We start from the raw sequence: 13,155 nt of genomic DNA, 5'->3' as shown, positions 1-13,155 counted from the left end.
CACATTCGGCACCGTATCACTCAGACCAACACACGCACTGTTTCAACATATCACAGCCACCTTGCTCCGAGAAGAAAAAGGTAGTTTTGTACATCTTTCAGCATGAAGAAACTTGCTCCATATCTGCTCCAACCTGCTCACTAATGAGGCAACATCCCATCTTGGACTACAGGAACACACTTAGTGATATCGCCATAACAGCCTAATGTGCAGATGAATGAGGTTAAAACAAGTAGGCAAGGAAAATCTTTCATTCTTGCACTCAACTTACTTGTGAGTCAAATCCAATTTCCATCAGCTTGTGATAGACAATAAAGTTTGTTTTCAATGATTTCAGTGTATATTTTTAGTTAGCTGCCTGTGACAAGTGAATTGGCATTTAAACAGACCTAAATTTAGTGATAATGTGTGGGGTGACTTTTGTCTGCTCCCCTTTTAGCTCTGGAATGCTACTCATGTCAACCAACGACACAGAAACGGCCACTGCACTCAATATTTATGATAACGCTGTGACCCCTGAACCTACAGATCACCTGACTTTATTAGGAGTTGGTAGGAAATTGTGATATTGTGTGGTAGAAATAGTGAATACGTGAAGTGAATCTAAAAATGTAAGGACGAAACACCTGAGCAGAGACCATATGGTCGCTAGCAAGGTTACCAATCTAATAAGACAGACTTCCAGGCTGCCCTTTGTTGTTTGTTTACAACACTATACTGTATGTATCTGCCTGTGGGTGTGTGTATGTGTCTAAGCATGCTGCGCGTGTTTTTTCATGTGTCTGTGCTCTCAGTATGTGTAACCATGTGCTCAGGTTGGAGCCAGAGAAAAGCAGGTCAAAACACCGCAGGGTGTGAGAATCATCAGAATAGCTACAGCTAATTAAACGAGCCCGGCCTTTGACTAGAACAGAAAGAAGCATGTTCGCCAAAAGTGAGTCCTCACTGAAATGCTGTTTGTTTGCAATGTATTACATTTCTGATGTTATCTGATGCCCAAAACAACAACTAACCTCTTCAGTTCCAGTATCCACTGCAATGGATTTTAAAAAGTCTTCTGGTCTCAGACAATAGAAATCCACTTAAATTTTAAATTGTTACCTTATGTCTCCATGGTTTGTTTGTGGTTCCAAGCACCCAGCCCATTTCCAATGAAAAAACCTTTAAAATATTTGTTTTAAAAAAAGGTTAGGCATGGCGGCACAGTGGTGCAGTGGTTAACACTGTCACCTCACAGCAAGAAGGTCTTGGGTGTGAACCTCGGCTGGGACCTTTCTGTGTGGAGATTATATGTTCTCTCTATTCCTGCGTTGTTTTTTTCTGGTATAGTACGGCTTCCTCCCACCATCCAAAGATATGAAAGTTAGGTTAATTGGTGATTCTAAATTGTCCGTTGTGAATGTCAGGGTGAATTGTCTGTTTCTTTGTTGGCCTTGAGATTGACTGGACAGGGTGTCCCACCCTCGCCCAAAGTCAGCTGGAGTAGGCTCCAGCCCCCCATGACCCTGCTCAGGGTAAAGCAGGTAGGTAAGGGATGGATGGATGAAGGATTAATTACAATGAAGGGAAATGCCACTCAATGCAATGCAAAAAATTTATCTTTTTATTGGATTAGTCGACAAGAGGGAAAGACAGTGCCGTGGTATCCTTGCTAAATTCATCAAAACGTATGTATGATTATATACAAGTTGAATACATGTAATGTGGAGAACACAACATTTTGTCCCAGTGTACTTCAGGTACAATAAAATAAGATGGTGATGATGACAATGTCATTCTGATGGCTTATGTTAGTGTATGTTAGGATATACATTTTTCCCATAAAACATGTTTGTTTTGTTTTACAACAAATTCAGATTGAAGTTAATATTTGGAATATCTGCAGAGAACGTTGAGCTTTTAATAAACTTTTAAAAATGCAGTATTGTAGTTTGATTTTGGCAGATGGGATGAAAAATGTATTATATGTCATAAATGTCTGTTTATCAATTTTAATTTATTGTTTCATCGTTCCGTGAAGGTCGAATATGAAAGACTGTTAGAGAAAGGCAACAGATGGGGCACAACAGGTTTGTAGATGAATTCGGAGAAGTTTGTTCTACTTTTGAAGAGAACAAACAGCGTTTGAAGTAAGTCGCTGGATGCTGCAGTGCTTTGTTTTTGTTTTTGTTTTTCCCTTTAATCCCACCATCCCTTTGTGTATATTTATCACAACTGTCAAACAGGAATGTCTTCAGCTGTCAGATTAAGCCCAGAAAGAGAAGGAGGAAACACACCCTCTACTTCTCACGCACATACAAACACACACACACACACACACATCTCATTGATGTTTGTCATGGATTTGATGATCTGGACTGCACTGCACAGTTGCTCATTATAACAAAGAGAAAATTAACGAATGCCTGTATTGAGTGGAAGCAAAATCAAGCCAGGAGCAAAGTAGCAAAACACATCAAAGAAGTGAAGCAAAAATATTGTACGTTTTACAATGTGCATGTTCTCAGTGACACATTCAATGCAGCATCTATCTGCTAAAGTACAACAGGAACATTTTGATCAACTGAGGGTACGAGTCAGACCTGCGGAAACACTTCAAACCAGCCCTATGCTGAGGCAAGTTTCAATCTGCCTGTTTTTATGCACATTTTTAAATCGCATATAAAAAAAAAAACTTGAGTGGAAAGAAATTTGAAAAACAACAACAACGTGAATGAAATAACTTTAGTGAAGATGGTGTTGTTGGTTCACTGAACATCTAATGTGGTGTGCACATTTAAACACTGAATCCCAAAGCCGTTCCAACAGTTTATGTTGGTGGTTCAGGATTAACAAAGGAGGGATGAATGGGTGTTTGAATGGTTTTTTTGTAAACATGAAAGGATCAAAAACAAAGACAAAATAAATACATTAAATATAAAATCAAATGTCAGCTTTTACAAATCGCTGAATGAGAAAGTAAATAAGAATGACAATGTTTAACTTACAGTACATAGTTAATGCATCCACAAACTTGGTTTTACCATCCTCTTTAAGGTAACAAACATAGAGGTCTAAAGTCATAATAGAGACATTTAGTAGACATAAAACACACAAGAAATATTAAACAAATACAATGAAATAACAGGTGGAATTAAAGTTTTCCTTTCATAAATGTACTGCTAATGAACTGCTGACATTGTGCTGAATATATACTGCAGTACAACTCAAGGACATTGCCTTTGATATTTTACGACATCAAGACAATAGACATATATACAAAGACGCCGCATTGGACACTTCCACACGTTTCTGCGATACGTCAACACGTCCACCATATTGGTCCGGGCAAGACCGGACTTTCATCACAAACAATTAAACAGGGGAGCTGGAGTTTTCTGGATCTAAAAACATGATAACATTTCTAATTCCCAACCGCTTTCAATTAGTTGTATTTTTATTACAATGTTTATTATCAACGTGGAGTTCAAAATAAAGTTTCCCTCCAGTTGCTTAGAATCTTGAGTTATCCTACAATCTCAAGCAGACACTCACGAGAGGAGTGTTTATTAACATCAGGCTAACACATGAAATGATTTACTTATATGGTGGAAAATTGTAATAATGATTGTAAAAACTCAGATTTGAGGGAGATAAACCTTTTTTGGGCACAGAAGAAGTCTAAGATTATGTACTTCAACAAAAGTGTTGCCTTTATATTTTTGTTGAATGTATTTCTGTGGCTATACCTTGAATAGTCGTCATCATGTCAGTGTAGTTTATGGATCAGCTGAGTGTTACTAATCACTTTGAGTACCTTCTGCAATACGGAGTGAAACTGATACACACTAAAGCTATCCGTGTCATGGGATTTGCCTGTCTGACTCCATGCTGTGCCCGGCACCCGTCACTGAGGTCTCAGTGTTGGTGAAGTTCAAAGTGAAAACATGACAGACACACACACACACACACACACACACACACACACACACACACACACACACACACACAGATGTGGATGAAATGACCTTTTGGGCTCATCTCCCTTCTAATCCATTTAGTGTTGTCTACCTTCGGCCCACACACCAACCCAGACAGCTCCTGTCTGAATTCAGAGGCATTGTGTGTGTGTGTGTGTGTGTGTGTGTGTGTGTGTGTGTGTGTGTGTGTGTGTGTGTGTGCGCATGTGTATTATATTATTAATCAAAAAGCAGTTGCTCCAACATAAAAATGATTTTAAGTGTCATGAAAGCAAATAGTTTTTGGGGTGCGGTGTTTGTTAAATAAGTCATGTGAGGATATGAGGAGATTCTCTCCTTAATAAAAAAAACAGCACATATACTTTTATTTGTTTATTTATTGTCTTGTGGAGTTTTATCTTCGCCTGTTATATCTTTGTTTGCTGTGTTGTTGTTCTGTGGCTGTCAGGCATTGTTCTTGATATACTGTGCGTCCTCCGCTGTGGTTCAGTTTCAGTGTGATTTTGGCTGACTTTGATGCAGTTGAACAACTGAGGCCAGAGTTTGGTTTCCGTAGTTTGTGCCACTTTTTGCAAACTAACTCTGTATTGGTGCCACGTTGCTTGGCTGTGTTTCTCAGGAAAGATGCAGACATACATCATCTAAGAGAATCACAGAGATCTGTGAAGTATTTTGGGGATCACCTGTTACAGGGGAGACAGTAGGATGCTGTGTGAGTCAGAGTCCTTTGTTTCGTGAAATATCATCCCCTGTACGAGGAGACAGTCATCAGCAGAGGAGTGATGATGAGTGTGTGCATGTGTGTGCTGTACACTCCTCCCTGTGTTGCTTCATGTTGTCAGAAGTGTGAGAGGACTGAGACTGACTATGTACTGTAGATATGCTACCTTGCATCCTCAGCTGAGCTGCCCTTCTACTCAATGTACATACATGCAGTGACTGAGTGTGAACGTGTGTGAGTGTGTGTGTATTACAATTAGAGGTGCTCAAAAGATAAATTTGGTAGTAAAAAAGTGAAAAGTGAAAAACTACAAATTCTCCAATCTGCTTGGTCTAAAAAGTTAATAAAAACTCCCCGACAGGCTGACTTTTATATTCCTGTACCGTGGTGAGAAGTGAAACCGCTGAGAGTCAGTAGCCTGTTTTAAACAGAGATCCTGCAATATTGCCATAAAAAGACTTGTCATTATGACTGAATATTTTCAAACTGAACCGAACAAAGGCAGAAAAATGCCGCCAGCATGTTTGATTTTTGATAACATGCTGGCTCTCCCAAATCAGAGGCATGACTGTGAAGTATATCATGTGACACAACGGCCTCCAATGTGACATATAACAAATGCATCAGACAGCGACACAAACAGTAATGGAAGGTAAACTGAGTGTTGATGTTAGTTGTGCAACATATCTTCAAAGCTAAATTTTCCGCGTGCACACAACAACACTAAACCAGCATTTTCCACACGTGGGGAGAAAAACACTGTTTTGGTCCATTTTAGATTTGTAAAGTCTTTGCAGAATAAAGGTTTCCTCCCCAGTTTTCTGTGAAGAGCAGTGACCACAAGACCTGCACCAGTTTCCTGACACACACTGCCCATTAGAAAAGTCTAGTTGCCTTTCTCCATCTTGCTTCTGCCTCGTTCCTTTATCCTTCAAAATACCGCACAGTCATCCTCAGGATAGTTCATGGAATAACCCACTACTGTATTTAGCTTTTGAAGTTTCCTTTGAAGACGGTATAACCACACTGAATATCAGCCACACTCTTGTAAACAACGTGGCTTTTTCCTTGAAGAGGCGGCTAGGGCACAGTTAGCATAACCCACAAAGCCACATTAGCCATGTGCTGTCCAGTGAAACATTACTGCAGCAGTCAAGTCAATGGTTTGTGTTTTAGGATCTAATCAGCTGAAGGTCAAAGTGGGCAGCATGTCAGTCTCAATCAGTCCACACTCGCTGCCTCAGTGACTCAGAGTTCTTAGAGAAGGAAGAGGATGCAGCTACAGAAGGATTTCATGGCACCAAGCATCGTCTTGAGTATCATCACTTTTTGCAAACAACTGCAGTGTCCTTCACACTGCGTACTGCAGCCCACTGAACTGATGTCACCTTGAAAAATGTTCTGTTTTCTACTGAGCATCTGGAGCTTTGGTTTATCATCGTGTTGGTGTTGTCTGTCACTGGGTGTCGCTGTGATGATGGCCATGATGTAGACAAATGGCTGAACCTTTGGGACCATTGATCCAGTGTTTATTTTTCTGTTTTGGGTTCTCTGTCTCTTCTCTGTGTTCCTTTGTTCTGCTTTGTATCTATATTTTATTTGTGCGTTCCCACTGCAGGCGTTGGTGCGGCTCATCACTGTGGGGATCCTGCTCTCTGAGCCTCTTCCCTGGGCTTCTTCCATTTTTTTTCTTCCTAATTATACTTTGATGGCAGTTTTCCTTTGTTAGCATCAAGGGTTTAAAGTTTGGGTGTTGTTTTTGCTTTTTCTGTCCCCAGATTACAGTGGGAATCGTGAGTCCTTTTGGGATTTTAACTTTCATGAAGTGCAAAACAAGAAAACTTGATCCGATTTCAAATACTCACTTTTGTTGACGTGCACTAGTTGATATTTATTGTATATTACAGTCATTTGGCCAAACAAAGATTTTCCAGATTTGTAGCGTGTCTTTGCCCCAGCTGACCGTTCACTTTTCTTTCCTCCACTCAGTGCAGCTGCCAGAGAGCTGTTAAGCTGTATTCCACACTTCACTTGGGTTTAAGATGGAGTGACTAAGCACAGACTTAATATTGGACTTATAGCTACTTAGCAATGGAAAGTACAAACTGTCAGCTTACCTCTGGGAAGTAAAAACTTGTCAAGTTTGCACCTCGGTTTGTTTGCGACAATAAAATGTGAAAGCTTTCTCTAATAACCTGCTGACTGCTTGACTGCTCCTACAGATGCTAAACTGTGATTTATTTATTTTTTCTTCAAGGTTTTTATTGAGTGTGTGTGTGTATATGTGAGAGAGAGAGAGGGGGAGGGAAGGCCAGAGAAAGCGGAACAGGAGACACTAAAGAAGGGATAGGCTGAGGAGATCCACGCTCTGCTGGCCAAATATAAAGGCTTACGAAGGCTACCAGTCAACATGCATGACCTATTTACTGTTAGGCACACTGCCACACTGCCACACAAATTAAACACCAGACAATGACCACGGCCACATTTCCTCCCTACAGTTATTTGGGAATGGTGCATGGTGTTTTTAATCAAACTACCAGACTGTATAAAGCAGGTGATACAACCGGTTTTTGAAACATCTGGCCGTAGTCATCAGTGTTGTGCCTGTGCAGTCTGGTGATGAACGTATGACTGGGCAGGAATGTTGTTCCACAGCATCTGTTCATTAGGTCAGCTTTCTAAAATGTAGTAATTTTTAGCTTCTGAGCTGATTTTCCTTCCATTCTTCTTACTTTTTCTCCCCAGACAGCTGGCCTGTGGCTGACTACGCATCCCACACTGTCTGGATAGTTGTGGGATATGCCCCTGCTGTTGCCTTAACATCTGGCAGATGATAATTTACAGTTTGTAGTGCTGATGTGGTGTTGTGTGTGTTCGCTGTCCAAGTGGAGGAAAGAGATGTAAGACTGACCCTGTGCTCTTTAATTTTGAAGAAGGATATGGAGGCAGTCAGATCCACAGGAGGACACAGGCTGCTGATTAAACAACCTGCCATAACAATATCTGAAAGTAAAATAAACTTTCCTCTTTATTTGGCATAGGAGTGAGAGTAAAGGTGTGTGTTTATTCCCCTGCTCACTGGATGATGCGCACACTCCTTTGGGTCTATGTGTTTGATGAAGTGTGTGTGTGTGTGTGTGTGTGTGTGTGTGTGTGTGTGTGTGTGTGTGTGTGTGTGTGTGTGTGTGTGTGTGTGTGTGTGTGTGTGTGTGCGTGCGTGCGTGCGTGTCTGTGTGTGAAAGAGAGAGGGAAAGAGAGAGTTTTAAGGATTCCTGCCTGTCCTTGAGTCAAGCAGTGAGGATCTTGTCTGCCTCAACGATGTCAGCTCACTGATTCATGCTGTGGCTCCACCACTGACCCGTAGGATGACTCTCAGGGGTGTGTTGAGACAGGTTGCATCCATCACACTGCCTAAGAGCTGGGCAGATGTGCACTAACACACACAGGCACTGTATACACACAGAATATAACAAGACTAAGAGTTTACAGTCATGCTATTGACCATTTGCAGCACAGCTGGGCTTTGAGCTAAATGCAACTGTCAGCATTTTTACAAAACATCACAAACATCCTCAGGAGACTTGAATGTCTGTACCAGATTTCGTGACAATAAGTCCAATAATTTTCAAGATATCATAAATTAAAATTTCATCCATGGTTTTGGAATGAAAAGGGAAATGATCACCAAAGCTAGTAGGATTCATCATCTGGCCACCATGAATGCAAATTTTCCTAATAGTTAGAAATAGAAATGTTTCACTGGATAAGTGAAGACATTTGTCCTGCTCCTGGTGCCAGAAAAAAAAATAGAGGATCACCAAAATCATTACATTTTATCATTAAGGCACCTTGAATAAATGCTCCAAATTTTATGGTGTCCAATAGTTTTCACCACATCTTACTCAGAATCTGGTGGCAATAAGGGAAAAGTCAGGGGATCAAAAAAGTTTGTAGTTTTCATTCTCTGGAGCCCATTAATGTCTGTACCATATTTTGTGGCAATCCATTTCATAGTTGTTGAGATATTTCAGTCTGGACCAAAGTGGGGGACCAACTATCCAATCAATGATGCTGATGCTGATGCAATCCTAAACATTTAACAGTGTGAAGGGTGCAAGATGAGGGGATATAATCATGTCACTGGCACAAAAGCTATCCAGAAGATGTAGGGACCCAGATGCTAATGTGGTTTAATTTTGTTTTCTAAAGGGCTCATTATTCCAGAACATCTGTACGCTCGTGTTAGTTTTTCGGATCTCTCTGTTCATCTCTTGGGCTCTATTCCACTGAGACGTTGAGGTTTGCTGCTCTGTTATTGTGGTCATGGTGAGTTGTTGCTGGTTGACAGTGCGAGACTGAGTTGTTACTGAGAAGTGGGTCAGTTTGTGCAGCAGTCTGCACAGCAGCCTCTCCATGCCTGCCTCCCAGCGAAAGGAAATATCGTGCCAGATTTCAACCAGATCCTTCAGATATGGGATCTGCAAACACAGTGTTTTCCACTGAGTGTTTTCCAGGCCTGTCGAAAAATTGAGGGACTTATCCACCCTGAGGCTCAGTAGATGAGACAGCTTCTCTGGGGGTTTTGTTGCAGTTTGGGTGTGTGTGATCGTGTGTGAAAGTATGGGCATGTGTGCAAAAATTTGTCAGACATCATTTAAATTTAGCTTAAATCCCATCTCATCCTATTTGATCCTATTGATGCCAACGCATTCAAACAGTCAGATATGATTAGGCGAAGAGGCTGTTTGCTAAATCCAACTTGCTAGAAAGAGACTTGAGGTGAAGCCCACAGCAAAGACAGAGACTGGCGACTTTTGGCTCTTTTAACTGAGTTGTCCTCTGAACACTGCCCATTAAAGACAAACCAACCCATATATTATTAATGTGTTTGGCTCTGCCCGACTCCACTGCCAGCTTCAGAGTGCATTTTAACATGATACTCCCTGGTGATGATAATATATTCTCTCTCATTTCCAGTTGATCTGAAAAGCAAACAAGAAAATAGTTAAGAGTTTAACATCTCAGGTTTCTGATGAGCAGTTTGTGTTTGAAAGCAAAAAAAACTTTTTTCTTTCACTTATTTAACCACAAATATGAAAGTATTCATTTCACTTTCTGCTAACCAAATGGTCACGAAGTTGTGTTCCAGATCTAGTGCCAGGTGCTCTTTGACTGTCTCCATGTTGAAAACAGTGTGTGGGAGAGATGACCAGTTGCCTGAAGGAATGTTAAAGCACAAGTGATTCATCTCATCCTTTGCACAAGGAGGACCAAAACGATTTTTAATTTATACGCATTAAAATGCCAAGCCTACGCACACATGCATCAACACATACCTGATCAAACACATAGTACTTGGCTATAAGTAATTCAAACACCTATTTCTCCTCACAGTTCAAAGGGGCAACGTGCGTGGCTTGCAGGCATAATGAGACTGCTGAGGAGCTAGGTCTGTGTTTATGCACGGTGATAATAAATTCATTGTTTTTGTCAAAATAGAGCAGACGGTCTCAGTGTTGCAAGGAGAGCAGAGGAGATGCAAGATGCACGATTTTAGCTGCAGCAAGAAGCTCCCTCACATGGCTCTCAGTGTCCCAGTTCTCCAGCTGAAACCATGGATGAATTAGTGAAAAGACAAATGATGTTAAATATCTTAAAGCTGTCCGTGTTCCTGTGATGGGATCTCACCAGTTGTATTTCCATGTCGTGTCATAATGCGTCTCAAATGTCTAGCTTTTACCACAATATTACTTAACCAGCAAGAGATACAGATAATTTATAGCTGGGTGGATGTAAATTTTATCAGCTTGAGAGATGATAGGTGATGAGCTCCATCGATCTCCTTCGCATCTTCTTCATCATCATGTATCTTTTTCTCTATTTTTCTCCTCTCTGCTCTTCCATGCCTGTCTTCCCTCTGTCTTGTCTTACAGGGGTCAGGTGCACTGACCCTGCCTGCAACAGGCGAGGAGTCAGAGAACCAGGGCCATGATTGGCTCTCCTGGCCCTGGTGGGCGTGCCTTAGTGCCATGGCCGAGGGTGTGGCGATGGTTCCTGGCTACTTTGCTAGTGGCCATGATAACCTTGACGCTGCCAGGAAGCACTCAGGCCTGTCCGCCACGGTGCGAGTGCTCAGCTCAGCTGAGGTCAGTGTCATGCCAGCGGCGGCGCCTCACCAACATCCCAGAGGGCATCCCCACAGAGACACAGCTCCTGGACCTCAGCAAGAACCGGCTCCGCTGGGTGCAGGCGGGTGACCTGGCACCGTACCCCCGGCTGGAAGAAGTGGACCTCAGTGAGAACCTCATCGCAACATTAGAGCCCAATGCCTTCTCCACCCTCCACAGTCTTAAAGTGCTGAAGTTAAGGGGGAACCAACTGAAGTTAGTGCCCATGGGGGCCTTTGCCAAGCTGGGAAATCTGACCAGCCTGGATCTGAGTGAGAACAAGATGGTGATTTTACTGGACTACACCTTCCAGGATCTGAGGAGTCTGAAACAACTCGAGGTGGGAGACAACGACCTGGTTTATATATCACACAAGGTAAGCTCTATGGTATCTATCTGTGGGCTGTTGCAGGCTACTAATGTGATTTTGGATGGAAGAACAGACGCTATTTTAATAATCTTGCTCGGAAATTGTATTCCAGAAGATAACATCTCCATGTTAATAGCAGTGGAAAGCTGTTTATTCCATGTTTTTACATTAACAGTTATGCCAAGCTGCTATTTGCCAGCCATAGTGGCTGCAGAAAGACTTATTTGACTCAGAAATAAATAGGGTAACACTCAATATGAAGGTACAGCCAGCAGCCTGGTAACTCAACCCTCTGAGGTCTCTCTGGTTGTGCACTTCCGGAAAAGCTTAAAATTGTATTTGTTACCTGATGCCTTGGATTATACGTTTGAGGAAACCAAACACACTTACATAGTTTGATTGTGTTGAAAAATTCATAGAAGGTAAAATCTCAAGTTGTGTTTTTAACAATATCAAATGGAGTTTATACATTTAACAATGAAAACAGAGACCCCAGAGGGATAACTTTGACTGAGAACAAGAAAATAACATAGATGGTTCTGTCTAAATGTAACTAAATCCACCTGTCAGCACCTCTGGAGCTCACTACTCACAACTAACATGTCATAATATTGTTTAATCTGTACAAAACCTGCAGTGTATATGACAGGTTGTGGTTTTAGTTATGTGGAGGATTTCCTGGTTGAGTGCAGGGATTTTCTTGAGTTCCAGCTGGCTGCCATGACAACAGAGCCAGGCTTGTTTCCAGTCTCTGTGGTAACTAACTAACAAGCCATTGGCTGTATCCTTGTTTTTAAAAGCTTAAGTATTCTTTAACAAAGGAAGGATTATGTGTTTATTGTGAATAAGGAAAATAAAACTGAAACTTCATTAATAAACACACACTTATATTAATCCTTAGTATTTTGTGAGCGTGTATTCGGGGGAAAAAAAATATCTTTTAGTTATTAAAGGAGTTTGTGAACACTTTTCTTGGCACTCAGCCCTTCAAACTCCTAGAATTTCCCAACAGAAATAAAAACTACATACTACATATATCATGCTAATGGACCTTTCTTTTTTTTTTGTCACTTGTTGGGTGTAAATACACCTTATGTCTTCATTTTGTTTGTCGTCATCCTGATCTCCAGGCATTCTCAGGGCTGCTGGGGCTGGAGGATCTGACAATAGAGCGCTGCAACCTGACATCCATCTCTGGCCAGACGCTGTCCTACCTCCGCAGTCTTGTCACTCTTCGCCTTCGCCACCTCAGCATCACTGCCCTGGAGGACCAGAACTTCCGCAAGCTCTCCAACTTGCGGGGTCTGGATATCGATCACTGGCCGTATTTAGAGTACATCTCCCCTCTTAGCTTTCAGGGCCTGGACCTCCACTGGCTCTCCATCACCAACACCAACATCACCTCTGTCCCCTCCGCCTCCTTCAAAAACCTGGTGCACCTCACCCACCTTAACCTGTCCTACAATCCCATCACCACACTCGAGCCTTGGGCCTTCAAGGACTTGCTGAGGCTAAAGGAGCTCATCATGGTAAGCACAGGGTTGATGACAGTGGAGCCCCATGCCTTTGGAGGCCTCCGACAGATCCGGGTCCTCAACTTCTCCTCCAACGACCTGCAGACTCTGGAAGAGGGCTCCTTCCACTCTGTCAACAGTCTGGAGACCCTCAGAGTGGACGGGAACCCCCTGATGTGTGACTGCCGTCTGTTGTGGATCCTGCAAAGACGCAAGACCCTCAACTTCGACGGCAGAGTGCCGGTGTGTGCAGGGCCGGTGGAGGTGCAAGGGGTCAGCCTCAACACCTTCACCGATTCTGCACTCTTCGACCACTTTACATGCCAGAAACCTAAGATACGCAACCGTAAACTGCAGCAGGTAATGAAGATGATCACATCTAGTTTTAATACTCAAAGCATTTCAATGATTTGATTATTAA

The 13,155-nt window shown here is 42.1% G+C and overlaps 1 protein-coding gene across 2 annotated transcripts in view; it reads left to right on the top strand.

The window, feature by feature from the left end:
• Positions 1 to 13,155, top strand: part of LOC138202835 (leucine-rich repeat and immunoglobulin-like domain-containing nogo receptor-interacting protein 3) — a 36,610-nt gene that overhangs the window by 15,584 nt on the left and 7,871 nt on the right. For both annotated transcript variants that reach the window (XM_069157127.1, XM_069157128.1), the window contains 2 exons: positions 10,617 to 11,226; positions 12,351 to 13,094. In XM_069157127.1, coding sequence (XP_069013228.1) covers positions 10,672 to 11,226; positions 12,351 to 13,094 — 1,299 coding nt within the window. In that variant the 5' untranslated portion in view covers positions 10,617 to 10,671. The remainder of the gene's footprint in view (positions 1 to 10,616; positions 11,227 to 12,350; positions 13,095 to 13,155) is intronic.

Source organism: Embiotoca jacksoni, unplaced genomic scaffold (assembly GCF_022577435.1).
Source record: "Embiotoca jacksoni isolate LCO1_2020_lvr unplaced genomic scaffold, fEmbJac1.0.p SCAF_22, whole genome shotgun sequence".
Classification (NCBI taxonomy): domain Eukaryota; kingdom Metazoa; phylum Chordata; class Actinopteri; family Embiotocidae; genus Embiotoca; species Embiotoca jacksoni.
Note: the sequence above shows the minus strand (reverse complement) of the source record. Positions and strands in the feature narration are given on the sequence as shown.